Raw genomic sequence first — 14,856 nt, forward strand, 5'->3', positions numbered from 1 at the left:
ACGGGCTCCACCTAACGAAGAGAGGGAAGAGCATCTTCGCCAGCAAGCTGGCTAACCTAGTGAGGAGGGCTTTAAACTAGGTTCACCGGGGGAAGGAGACCAAAGCCCTGAGGTAAGTGGGGAAATGGGATCCTGGGAGGAAGCACAAGCAGGAGAGCGCAACAGGGGAGGACTCCTGTCTCATGCTGAGAAAGAGGGACGATCGTTGAGTTATCTTAAGTGCCTATACACAAATGCAAGAAGCCTGGGAAACAAGCAGGGAGAACTGGAAGTCCTGGCACAGTCAGGGAACTATGATGTGATTGGAATAACAGAGACTTGGTGGGATAACTCACATGACTGGAGTACTGTCATGGATGGATATAAACTGTTCAGGAAGGACAGGCAGGGCAGAAAAGGTGGGGGAGTTGCGTTGTATGTAAGAGAGGAGTATGACTGCTCAGAGCTCCGGTATGATACTGCAGAAAAACCTGAGAGTCTCTGGATAAAGTTGAGAAGTGTGAGCAACAAGGGTGATGTCGTGCTTGGAGTCTGCTATAGACCACCAGACCAGGGGGACAAGGTGGACGAGGCTTTCTTCTGGCAACTAGCAGAAGTTGCTAGATCACAGGCCCTGGTTCTCATGGGAGACTTTAATCACCCTGATATCTGCTGGGAGAGCAATACAGCGGTGCACAGGCAATCCAGGAAATTTTTGGAAAGTGTAGGGGACAATTTCCTGGTGCAAGTGCTGGAGGAACCAACTAGGGGCAAAGCTTTTCTTGACCTGCTGCTCACAAACAGGGAAGAACTAGTAGGGGAAGCAAAAGTGGATGGGAACCTGGGAGGCAGTGACCATGAGATGGTCGAGTTCAGGATCCTGACACAAGGAAGAAAGGAGAGCAGCAGAATACAGACCCTGGACTTCAGAAAAGCAGACTTTGACTCCCTCAGGGAACAGATGGGCAGGATCCCCTGGGAGAATAACATGAAGGGCAAAGGGGTCCAGGAGAGCTGGCTGTATTTTAAAGAATCCTTATTGAGGTTGCAGGAACAAACCATCCCGATGTGTAGAAAGAATAGTAAATATGGCAGGCGACCAGCTTGGCTAAACAGTGAAATCCTTGCTGATCTTAAACGCAAAAAAGAGGCTTATAAGGAGTGGAAGATTGGACAAATGACCAGGGAGGAGTATAAAAATATTGCTCAGGCGTGCAGGAGTGAAATCAGGAAGGCCAAATCACACTTGGAGTTGCAGTTAGCAAGAGATGTTAAGAGTAACAAGAAGGGTTTCTTCAGGTATGTTAGCAACAAGAAGAAAATCAAGGAAAGTGTGGGCCCCTTACTGAATGAGGGAGGCAACCTAGTGACCGAGGATGTGGAAAAAGCTAATGTACTCAATGATTTTTTTGCCTCTGTCTTCACGCACAAGGTCAGCTCCCAGATTGCTGCACTGGGCAGTACAGCATGGGGAGAAGGTGGCCAACCCTCTGTGGAGAAAGAAGTGGTTCGGGACTATTTAGAAAAACTGGACGTGCACAAGTCCATGGGGCCGGATGCGCTGCATCCGAGGGTGCTAAAGGAGTTGGCGGGTGAGATTGCAGAGCCATTAGCCATTATTTTTGAAAACTCATGGCGATCGGGGGAGGTCCCAGATGACTGGAAAAAGGCTAATGTAGTGCCCATCTTTAAAAAAGGGAAGGAGGAGGATCCGGGGAACTACAGGCCAGTCAGCCTCACCTCAGTCCCTGGAAAAATCATGGAGCAGGTCCTCAAGGAATCAATTATGAAACATTTAGAGGAGAGGAAAGTGATCAGGAACAGTCAGCATGGATTCACGAAGGGGAAGTCGTGCCTGACTAACCTAATTGCCTTCTATGATGAGATAACTGGCTCTGTGGATGAGGGGAAAGCAGTGGATGTGTTATTTCTTGACTTTAGCAAAGCTTTTGATACTGTCTCCCACAGTATTCTTGCCACCAAGTTAAAGAAGTATGGGCTGGATGAATGGACTGTAAGGTGGATAGAAAGCTGGCTAGATCGTCGGGCTCAACGGGTAGTGATCAATGGCTCCATGTCTAGTTGGCAGCCGGTTTCAAGTGGAGTGCCCCAAGGGTCGGTCCTGGGGCCGGTTTTGTTTAATATCTTTATTAATGATCTGGAGGATGGTGTGGACTGCACTCTCAGCAAGTTTGCAGATGACACTAAACTAGGAGGCGTGGTAGATACACTAGAGGGTAGGGATCGGATACAGAGGGACCTAGACAAATTAGAGGATTGGGCAGAAAAAAACCTGATGAGGTTCAACAAGGACAAGTGCAGAGTCCTGCACTTAGGACGGAAGAATCCCATGCACTGCTACAGACTAGGGACCGAATGGCTAGGTAGCAGTTCTGCTGAAAAGGACCTAGGGGTCACAGTGGACGAGAAGCTGGATATGAGTCAACAGTGTGCTCTTGTTGCCAAGAAGGCTAACGGCATTTTGGGCTGTATAAGTAGGGGCATTGCCAGCAGATCGAGGAACGTGATCGTTCCCCTTTATTCGACATTGGTGAGGCCTCATCTGGAATACTGTGTCCAGTTTTGGTCCCCACACTACAAGAAGGATGTGGAAAAATTGGAAAGAGTCCAGCGGAGGGCAACAAAAATGATTAGGGGTCTGGAGCACATGACTTATGAGGAGAGGCTGAGAGAACTGGGATTGTTTAGTCTCCAGAAGAGAAGAATGAGGGGGGATTTGATAGCAGCCTTCAACTACCTGAAGGGGGGTTCCAAAGAGGATGGAGCTCGGCTGTTCTCAGTGGTGGCAGATGACAGAACAAGGAGCAATGGTCTCAAGTTGCAGTGGGGGAGGTCCAGGTTGGATATCAGGAAAAACTATTTCACTAGGAGGGTGGTGAAACACTGGAATGCGTTACCTAGGGAGGTGGTGGAGTCTCCTTCCTTGGAGGTTTTTAAGGCCCGGCTTGACAAAGCCCTGGCTGGGATGATTTAGCTGGGAATTGGTCCTGCTTTGAGCAGGGGGTTGGACTAGATGACCTCTTGAGGTCCCTTCCAACTCTGATATTCTATGATTCTATGATTCTATGATTCTATGAAGCTATTTCTTCCTCCTTTTAGTTAGCTTTGTATTATGATAACAATGACAATACAGTTAGAATTAAAACAGCCAATATTCTGTCACTTGACCGATGGGGCTGTTTAGGGACTTCTTTGGGGAAAATAAGAACATGATGGGAAAGAGCAGGCTTAAAATACATAGGAGATTTGTAAGGAGGTAGGTGACTGAAGTTATTTGCATGGATATCAGTAGAATTCAAATCAAATGTGCACAACTCTTATTAAATACCTACAGCAAAAGGCTTCACCTACATTCAAAGTCCCTGTGTGGGAGATATTAAGATATGTCTACACTGCAAACCTGTGTCAGCTGACTCGGGGTCACAGAGCTTGGGCTGTTGGGCTATTTAACTGTGGTGTAGATGTTCTGGTGCACTTGCAGCCTGATCCCTGGGACCCTCCCACCTCGCAAGATCCTACAGCCTGGGTTCCAGCCCAAGTCCAAACATCTACATTGCAATTAAACAGCCTTTCAGACCAAGCTAGCTAGCAAGGGTCAGCCATGGGTTTTTAACTACAGTGTAGTCATACCCTAAGAAGGGAAGCTGCATCAAGACACTGGGAATCAGGACTCGGGTTCTATTGACTTGCTCTATCATAGAGCAAACCACAACCATTTTTACTCACCCATATCTCAAGGGTGATGTGAGGCTTAATTAATGTTTATAAAGGTGTTGGATCCTCAACTAGCTGGTTACATCCTCTTTAAAGCCAGAAGTTAGCGTAGAGTGGTATTCAATACAGATAGCTGTGGCCACAAGGGTGTCTATATACAGTATTTTGACACCTTTACAATTTCTATCTAGGTTGAGCTTCCCAAATGCTGCTGTGATCGATCTGAAATATGGCCACCAACTGTTTGTATACAAATTGTATATTTTTTCCTGAAAGTATTCTCCTCTTGAAAGGTATTGCAAATATTGATGTCCTGAGCTAAAAAGACTCTCCCTCTGAGAAAGATGGAATACATCTAATGCCATTTGTATATCAGGCATCAAAGTATTAACGTATCAGTGGATTTCACTGAAGAGACTATATTACAGATTAGTTGAGAAAGCAATGAGAAATTAAATGTCATTATTTCCAACAAAAACTAAGCACTGAAAGACCTACACTCTTTCCAGACTTAAGCCAGTATAATCCTCTTTGTAGTAAAATGGAGTGGAAAAGGCTAAGATTTGAAAAGAATTTCCCCCCCAGAAATGAACTCTTAATATGCATCACTATGATACAGTTAGAAGAAAAAAAAGTGCTTGTCATTACCAGTAGTTGGCATAACTACCAATAAAAGATATTACAAAACTGTGATTAGCGTGCTATGGAAGATGAAGAAGGCTCCTAGCAGTCTGATATCAAGAGCACAAAGCTTGCTACCTGTCATCTGCCTCAATATATTTAAAAAAACACTGATGTATATCTTTTTCCATATTATGACTGACCACCAATATTTCTGCCAGGATTCAGCTGACAATGCCAAGAGCTAATTCATTATCAGTTTTTCTCAGCGGTTTAGACAAGGAGGTGAAGACAAAGAATTGTTCCAGTGGAAATTAAAAAGGGAAATTCCAAAAGGTACAATTTAATTATTCATGTTGGAATTTAATCATGGTGCAGTCTAACATTTTTGACTATGACAGATTTTAAACACTTCAGTTTTACTTCTCCTCCAAAAGATGGCAGCTCAAGTTGAACAATGACTAACACTATGCTGGGGTATTTGTGACTGTGAGGAAAGAGAGCAGTTGAATTACCAACACCTCTTGTCACAGCCCCTGGGCTTCCTGATAGGTTCTCCAATTTAGATACTGACCCTGTTCAGCTTATGAAAGCTAATGAGATCATAGCTGATGTATAGCCACATAACACATCAGCTAAGTTTGTAATATTACCACAAGAGTAACATAAACACAGAAAGCTTGAAAGGGAAAAAAAACACTGCAAGCAGCCTGAAAATAATTTTAAAGCTTATTATACAGATCTATACAGAGAACCTTCTTCTCTACTCTGGATTAGACACTGATCTGATAGTCCTCCTGTTCTCCCCAGACAACAAGACAAAAGTGTCCCATGTGATTCTGCTAAGAATTGAAGATGGTCACTTGTTCCATAAGTAAAATGCTGTGATTGGTGCCACGATAAGCAATCCTTTGTTTAGAAGTGACAGGATACACTATAAAGCGAAATGTTCCAGTTTGTAAGGTGCCCAGTAAGGCCCAAACTCACAAGGTACTCAGCTCCCTCAACTCCCAGTAAAGGACTGGATTCTGGGAAATGCTCAATGCCTTCTAGGACCACAGCTTCTCCAAGGTATAGGTTCCTCACAGAATTTAGTAAATGAAAATCTTACATGGCTTTCCAGCAGATGCTGTTTATGTAGGAGATACAGCAATCCAAATAAAGCACAAGAAAATCTGACAAATTTTAGACCTATACAAACATCTGCTCAGTCAAACACCATATTGCATTCACTGAGTCTGCCTGTTTCTAACCATTTAACCTGAGATACAGAGCATCTTAATGGAACATCACTATCCCCTGCAGTGCTTCCAAGCTTGTTTAATTTGCAGTGAGAACACAAGTGCATGGTCTGCATAGCTTTTTCAAAAGAAAACAAAAACATCCCCGCTTTTTAGAGGGATTGGAATAAAGGCGGTGTGGAATACACATATTTCTATTTGGTTTCGATTCATAACCATTGAATTTTGCTTTGTTCTGGGTTTGCTCAATTCAAAGCAAAATAAAGTAGAAACCATAAATTATTTTTTTAAAAATGCAAAATCATGACATTGACCCAGATTCACTCAGAAACACAAGTGGCTTAAGTCCAACAGTTCGGATGCATTCGCTCAGTCAGAAGTGTACTGAACATTTATTGTGTGTTCTGAAACAGTTAAAAAAACTGATCCAGGCAAGAAGGCACATGGACCCACGCACGCATGCACACAGAAAACCCTCACTGGTTTGAAAGACAGTTAAGTATTTTCAAGAGCAAGAGAGTGCAAATTCATTTTAAATGATTTTTCATCAATACCATGGGAGTACAGAATGTTTTGAAGACTGGACTGCAACTGCATCTAGTTGTGAACAGAAATTGGTGCTTAGAAAGTGGAAAAGCTCTAGGGTCCTAGTTTTAAAAGACTGGGATGTCAGCTTGGCAGAAATTGCTTCATCCAGGCACCTTATTTATAAGACTAAATGACTAAACAGAAGAATTTCATGGGATAGGAAGAATTTATCTTTTATCGGAAGAGAAATACAGGTGTGCTGATGATAGGTAACATGAGGTCACTAGGGAGTGTTGGGGGTAAGCAATGAATGGTGTGCAATGAAGGATTTTGTTATGGAAAAATATTGTTTGCTCACAGGTTTTGTTATTTTTATATATAATTTTGTAGCACTGGTTAAAACTAATAAAGATATGTTACTTCAAAGATTATATTGGAGGTGCTGGACACAGTGGTGCAGAGCTTGGTGCTTTCAAGTTTGCAGAGAGATTGTGAGAACTTTTCTGCCTTACATCACCTTAGGTGGGTTAGCACCTCTCTACATTCTCTTTGAACTTCAGATTCTAACTAATTCAAATCCAATGGCTAAGCATCGAGAATTTGGTGGAAACACTGTGCGATAACTGAATTCCATGTGGCACTCATCTAGAATTATAAATAAACTCACAGGCTAAAACTGGCACATAACCTCACCCAACCCTCTCTGGAGCTTCTCTAAGTGGTCTGAATGGCTTGGTGGTGCAAAACTGGGCTGGAGATGTTGTGATAATAGCATCTCTTGTGGAAGTACCAGAAATCTCATTACCAGCCAAAAACCACAACACAGAAGCAGAGGAAAATGAAAAGCAATAAGCGTTAACTAAACAAAAGTTTGATTGGCTTTTAGAAGGAAAAGGCTTGGGAAGAGTGTTCATTTGCACAACTTTTCAAATGTCAGTGTAATTTCTCACTCTGTATAATTGTATTTTGAATAGACACAGAATGTTAGTAGTTAACACCACACATCACTCAAATTAGTGGGTTGGAACCGGGGTTTTGGCTTGAGCCCATCTCTAATTCTGGAACACCTTTAAAATGTGTTTTATCTGTTTATACTTCAGTCTACAGGCATTGGTATATTTATAGCTCACTCCCCCTTCAATGCACACATTTAACTCTGAAGCTCACTGAAATCACATACATATATAAAATGAGAAGAGAACCGTAAGCTTCTTGTGGATTGTTATGGAGGTGAAGCTACAAGAAGCCCATCATTTTCCAGGTACAAGCTCTCCAGCACACCAGCATATGGAAAGAGTAAATACAGGGCTAGATACAAAAGAACAGAAACCACCCTGGAAAACTTTTCCTGTGCATAATTGTCCAATTGGCCTTAGTGAGATCAATCTCTCAAGATTTAAGATCAACACATCACAGCACTAGTATGACCAGTGACAGTGCAAGGCAAATTTCCTTAAGGAACGAGGTTTATTGAAAACTGATACATGTTAGACACTTGATAAACCAGATTACATTCCCTACCTAGGTACCTAATCTCTTTAAACAGAAAATGTTATGATATCCTTTTGGCTCCAGGGACGAAGATACCTCAAAGCATGTGGTGTTTGACAGCAATAAAAACGGTCTGGAAATGTTTGTTTTAATATGGCTGCTTAAAGTGCATTGTTCAGAAGTGAAAAGGACAGTTAGACTCTGTGTGCATTATCCACAATTCATTGGCATGAACCATTTGAATCATAGCTTTGTTTCGCTGCAGGATGGTGTTGCAGATTTAGCCATGAGGGGATAAGCAGAGTACCGTAGTCATCAAGCGTATGTGTCAAACTGCTGCAGAGAAAGAATGAGCCATGGGGTGTTAAGTTTTACCTACTGCATTGTGATTGGCATGTTATTTGGGAAACTCAGGAGTTCTTGAAAGGTCTTGTCCATGTTCCAAGAAAATTGAAAGACAGATGACTAAGTTGCTTTCATTTTATTCCAGCCTCCAGACAGACCAAGAATAGTTTAAAGCCTCCTGGAAAGGTAGTAAAACTGACTGTGGCTAATGTTTACATGAAAACATCCATCTCCAACTGAGGCACTTTCCATTTCTGTAATATTCATATACCTGTCAGACATGCAATGCTAATAAAGCAAATGCTGTTCTACAGCTGCATTCTCCTTCTATAGATTGTTGCCACAAACTGGAAATGCAAGTTACAGGTCACTAATGAATTTACACTCCAGTTCTCCTTCCTGGAAAATAGTATACCTCGCAACAGGAAAATCTTAGTCCACTAAAACCCCGAGAGGCACTTGATACAGCCTGATAAGCTGAGTAAAAGAACATGATCATCACTTCCATGAAAGAAGTTGAGGGTAAAGAACAACCACCCAGAATCTTTACTATTTGGGCTACAAGAAGTTCAGAACATGACTAGTTTGAGCTTGATACAGTCCAAGAAGAGAGGTCCCACTTGCTCATTAGGATGCTAGAATCTGTATTGCAACTGGATTCCATGGATATTGCTGGTTTCACTTGTGTATATATGGAACAGTAAAATCTGGGAGAGCAGCATTCTAATTGAAATCCAATTATAGGGTTATTTATAACTATACGTTAGGTCAGCCAATCAGGAAATTAATCATGGCACAGACTTAAGAAATTACATTTATCCTCCAAATTTTAAATTAATTCAGGAGGGTAATAAAGTTAAATTTAAAAAGAAAAGATGGATACTGTCTAACTATGCCTTACTGCCTATAGTATATATGCCTCACCCACAGAATTCTAACCACCACTAACCACCACTCTAGGTGGTCTAAATTAAGATACTATTCTTCCTAATTAAGAGAGGTTGCATGTGGCCCTACTTTATTACTTTATATACAAAACACAAGGATAGAAAAGTTTTTGTGGGGCTTAAAAGAATAGCATAATTGAGAGCAAACAACTGAGTAGCATTTGCTGTGCAATTTATGAGATTTTCCTCCTAAACCAAAACCTGAGAGCTCTGAGAAGGACCCATGCTCACCCTCCCTTTCTAACAGCATACACTGCTTTACAATGTACCGATACATTTTCAAAAATGGTCCAGTTCAAGCTTAGAAAATTACATTGGCTACCAATGTATTCTAATCAGAGCATTTTTATCAGTGTGTCTCCAGACTAATAAGAAGAAATCCAATCTAGAGCTCACTGAATGCTAAATTAGATCTAATCAGAGGGCAGTTTTCCAACTGTTCAACAGCAGGTCTAAAACCAATCCATGCCATTTATGTTTTAGGGATCCATTAAAATATAACAAACAAATCTGTAATAGCTGCTTCAAAGCCACAGTCAGAAAAATGTGCAGACATTTGTTTGCATTTAAGCATGATCATTCAACTTGATCTCTGCCAACAGCTACTTTACATTCCAAATACCTTCAAAAAGTCATTTAAAAGCCCCCAAAGTAACATTATCCATGAATGCCCTAACTCGGACAATCTTTTAAGATTTATCCATTTAGATCTTCTCATCTTGATGCGGCTCAAATGGTTTAACAACAGTATCTTTGAACTATTTCCCATTACATGGATTTTGTCACTTTAACAAAAAAGTGTCACTTTAGCTAATCTCAGTAGTAGTGTTACAATATTCGGGTTTAAAGAAGTAACATAAAATACGGTGTTACATACACAGAAGGACTATTATATAAATATAAGTGCAGTAAGTAAACCTATCTTTATGTTTCATTCAGAGGTTCTACAGACACATTTTTACAGGACACTTAGATAGCCATATGTTAAGTGATCTTTTTTTTTGCTACTGAGAAGGAACCCATCTGTAACGTGTCCAGCTTTGAATCCAATGACATAGCGTCCTTTTAAATTCACAGCTGTAAAAGGCACCGTGTGAACACATTTTGACCAAGCTGAATTCTTCATATACTTTCTTCCAACATAACAAAAACAAACAAACACGCACACACCCATAACTAGATTGAGGATTATTTGAGTTAAAGGCTCTTTTTGCTTGAAGTTCCTTCACTGAACTGTATGCTGCTGTTAGAGAACTACAATAACTAATGTGCCTCTTGTAACAATTGTTACTGCACCCAAGTTTCAGAATACTTCAGGATCTACTGTCCTCATGCATAACAAAACAAAAAAAGCCTGCATATTTATTCCATACCTAGTGCACATTCTGGGACCAAAAGTAATTTAAGATATAGAGGACTTGCTGTGAATAGTGCAGGCTAACAGGAAAGGAGTGTGCAAAGGGCAACGGGAGGTAACTGATTGCCTGAAGTAGAGGAACAGTTTGCAGAATTCTCTCCTGAAGACTTATAATAAATCCACCTCGTGTGCTCTTTCTCATCTTGTCTCTTTCCAGAGAAAGGTGATTCAGGTTTGCAACTGAAAAACTTATTGACTAAATTACACACATGAAGTGAGAGGAGAGTAATCCCCTGTGGATTATCGCTTATAGCAAAATTACAAATATTTTAACTCATTTTAGCTTTTTGTCTGTACCAAAAAGTTTATAATCCAAATCTATCTCTGTCTTTGTACAGCCTCTAGTGCAATGGAGTGATGACACAGCTTGAGGCCTCTGAGTAATACAGTACTATAAATAATAATAGTTATTATTTGGATTTTCAACTCAGTGTATGTTGAGACAGACTGAGACTTTATAAATAAGAAGTCTTTTGACTAATTTTGTTGTATTCCACCTAGAAATACTTGATTTCCCTATTTTCCATTGCATTCCCTGTATGTGTTTTATGCGATGCTAATCTATATGGATCAACTTCATCTATTTCTTCGTCTAAGCACATCTTCAGAGATGCAAACCCGAGCTCTGGAAATACAGTTTAAATCAATTTAACTTTTGCCCCCTCTACTGGATGGCTGAAATGGTGGCTGATTTCTCTCTCTCGAGATAGGTTCAAGGTGCTAAATTTTGTTCCCACAAAGTGGAGAAGGCTTGGATCTGGGATTTTAATTCTGTTCCATCTCTATTTTTCCCCAGTGGGTTAATGAAAAATGAATATATTTATAATCCAGAGTAGATCTTTCCTTAGATCATGACATTGTTTTAGTGTAAACCAAATCTGCATTTTAAACTACTTGACTATGTAAATATACTAGTGGCACGGGACAGACCATTTACATTCAAATGGATCCACAACCAATGTAATAAAAATAATAAAGATATGGAACTAGACACTGCAGGTAATTGCAATATCCTTAAATATTACTATTTTGCTTATGAGCGCAGACTATCTGCAACATGATTGTCAGTGAGGATCTACACATTCACCTACATATGTTACAAATAAATAGAAAATATGAAAAGTAGTATAAAAATTATAAACTGGCATCATCTTACTGGCACTTGGTGGTGACTTTCAGATCTTGAGTTTTTTCATTCACCAACAAGATACTTCCCCTCTTAGAATTAATGTGTTCTTCCTCTTCCTCTGGCAAACTTAATCTACTGTATCAGCTGCCTGATACAGTTACCGAGCTGAAAAATCACACTCACCTTTTCTCTTTTTCTCCTCTTCACCCCATTGCTATCCTAGTCAGTGAAGTGTCTCAATGAGTTTTCAGTGCATAAGGTGATGGGCCAATAAGGGATTTTCTGAAGTTAAAACTAGAAGCTGAAAAAACTAAAAATCTGGTTAGGCTGAATAATAGTAAAAGAAGAAATCATACTCACAGCAACTGCAGAGAGACAAGTCCATCGAAAAGGCCTTTGGGAATCTCAGTGATTTTATTTCCATAGAGCACTCTGAAAGATACGGGAAACAAAAGAATAGTAAGTAACAGTCCAGCTTACTATCCGCTCATCCCTCTCTGAATTATCATTTTTATTGATCTCATGCACCATGACCACGATCTGTAGCCATTTCATTTAACTACTGATCTCATTTTCTTTTCAGGAGGGCACATGGTATTAAATGAGTTGTTATGATTCAGACTTTGTCTGGTGCTGAAAAACGTCTTTAATGCAGAAACTGGACATTTTCCAAAAACTGTATTTCACTATTTTTCAGCCTGTCTTTTTTCCTTCCTCCCTGTATGAAATGTTTTAACCATTAAGACCCGCTGTTGATGATGAAAAAAGTATAGAGTTCAGCATGGTGATGTTGCACTGTTAATTTCTAACAATCTTGAAATACGAACCAGGGATGTGTACATTTTAAAGGACCCTGTCTGGACGAGGTCTGAACGTCTTATGACAGCTGAATTGGGCACAGAATGTCACACAAGCAGCATTTTAGGAGGTATTCTGCCCCCACCAGTTGCAATCTCAGCCTGACCCAGTAAGTGCAATGGAGCCCAAGAGGGGAAAATAAGGATATATGAATATTTCACAACAACAAAAATGATTCACTTATGAAACTGAGAAAAGATTTGGGAGCATAGATGGGAGTTATTTTGTATAAGCTGGTTCACTGAAAATGCCAGATGCCTCGACGATGTTCAATATGCACTAATACTACAGTAATATCAGAAAAGTTGCAAAGGGTTTCCATCAACCCAAGCCAAACATACAGCTGTGGAAAGCAGTGAAAATCACCATCACAGATCAATGGCCAACATATTAAAACAAAACTTTAGATTTTTAGAAGCCATAAAAAGAAAATAAACATTTCCAAGTCTAATGGGGCCTGCACGTGTGTGGCACATTAACATTGGAACAAATAACTGACTAAACAAAAGTCAGTATGAGAGCTCAGGCACCCATTTGTAATTCATATTAATGTTCAATGCTACACTGAGCCAAATTAGCTAATGTCATTGTCTGCCCACCATGTCACAGTGGAAGTCAAACCTTCCCATGCAGCAACAGAGAAACGCAGGAGAAGCACATGACAATGCATCTTATTTTCCTACATCCCACATTTCCATTTATTGTTTCTAATTGAGAGCCTGGAAACATTTACGCAGGAGCTGCTTTGATTAAGTTTGAGACAGGCAAATGTTCAAATGCCCACGTCTGCCTGGCTGTTGTCAGGTCCACACTCCAAAGATATTTTGCCTTTGATATACTGTCAATGGCATGCCTGAAAGTACTGCTGCTAGTAGTTACTTACGGGAGATGCATCTCCATACTGGCCAATCTCACGCTCCATTACCATATCCCCAACCTTTCATCTTCCCGCCTCTCCTGTACAAACGCACACACACTACAGTGTTTCTGGAATACCAGCATTTAAGACAGAAAAACACACCAGAAAGTATGCAGGAAGACCCAGCTGATCATTTCAATGATTCCACATACTCTCAAAGAGGTCTTTCGCAACAAGGGGCCTATTTTTGGAGGTTTACCTACAGAAATAAAAGCTGTAAAATGCATGCGCATTTGCTTCCCTAGCTTGAACATTAGTCATTTCTGCTTTTAATGTATGCAGTTTTCTAGTTGTGTGTGCAAATTTGGCACATAAATGTATACATTATTGCATCCCTCAACACCTGAAAATCACACCCAAGATATTTTGCATTAAAATTATAGTCATACCAAGTAAAATACACAATAAAAAAAAAAGTAAATACAGGAAATGACTCTATCACACAATTAGTGAATAAACAAAGACACTTCTACCCTTATTTTTCCCCCTCTGAGTCTCATTAATGCTTCATTTCCTCCACAGGCTATTTGGAAGAATGAAAGGATGGCTTTGTAGGGATTTATACTTGTCATTTAGTGCCAGGTAAAGGAAGAGATTTACAGGTACTATCTCCCCTTGCGGCAGGAGGAGGAAGACAATTTCTGGTTGAATTATACCTGCAGTACTCTGATCTCTAAGCTCTTGATTTGAAATTTAAAAATGAGTGAAAAGAGAGTTAAAAGGGACTGCAAGACTGCTTCCTCTCCTCTTCCCTGCTGCTCCCTTCCCTCTCTTCCAACTATACATACCCACAGTGGTGGTCTCTGTTCAAGACAGATACCAATCTGGATGTAGATGAGAGCCATGAAAACAAACACACAATCCTATGTGCAAGAGTGCCCAGTGCATAAATTGTATTCTGCTCATCCCTGGTACTTCTTAACAAGGCTGTTTCTTCTAATGCCAGAATAATTAATACTGAAGAATCATTTGCTATCTATTTGAGTCAAGCAAACTTTTCACAATACTGCAGGTAGCTTCCTAATGTTAGCGAGTTGTTGTGGCATACATACAGTTGATGCATTCTTAAGAGCAAGTAGAGTCATCAGCCTGCCAGTTCACATCTAAATGCTTTCAGCATGGCTGCGACCCACATGCTGCAATTCTGCAAGGCACCGGGCAGATTAGGTGGATTTCAGCTAGCAGCAATTTCCTGACTGTCATCAACCTTCCAAACATTGGTAAGAACAGTGCATGAAAAACCCAAACTGCCAGCTGCAATGCAAACATTAGAGCAGAAGCCTGGGAGAATCACCCTGTTAAACTGATGAGGAGATTCTTCACTAAAAACGATAAAATAAAAGCCCCACAGTTATATTCAGCTGTTCATGGAAATTAAAAGTGCTCCTAGAAACAGGCCAATTTATTTTACTGATCTAACTAATTGCTTGGATTCAGAGAACTGAAAAAAGGAGTAATTTTTTACACATTCTTTCCCCTTTATTATATTTAACAAACGATGCATTACAGAAAGTGAACCTTGTTGTTCCTTCACTATTCCAAATAAAGTAGCTTATCTTGTTAGTTCTTCATAGCAAGAAAGACAACAAGCAAACGAAAAACCTAATGAAAGAGGTCAGAAATGCCTTCAAATGTACCATGCTCGT

At 40.3% G+C, this 14,856-nt stretch overlaps 1 protein-coding gene across 1 annotated transcript in view; it reads right to left on the reverse strand.

Moving 5' to 3' along the window:
• Window positions 1-14,856, reverse strand: part of SLIT3 (slit guidance ligand 3) — a 779,517-nt gene that overhangs the window by 226,222 nt on the left and 538,439 nt on the right. Inside the window, exon 12 of the mRNA XM_054037022.1 lies at window positions 11,794-11,865. Coding sequence (XP_053892997.1) covers window positions 11,794-11,865 — 72 coding nt within the window. The remainder of the gene's footprint in view (window positions 1-11,793; window positions 11,866-14,856) is intronic.

The sequence above is a fragment of the Malaclemys terrapin genome, chromosome 8 (assembly GCF_027887155.1).
Source record: "Malaclemys terrapin pileata isolate rMalTer1 chromosome 8, rMalTer1.hap1, whole genome shotgun sequence".
Classification (NCBI taxonomy): Eukaryota; Metazoa; Chordata; order Testudines; family Emydidae; genus Malaclemys; species Malaclemys terrapin.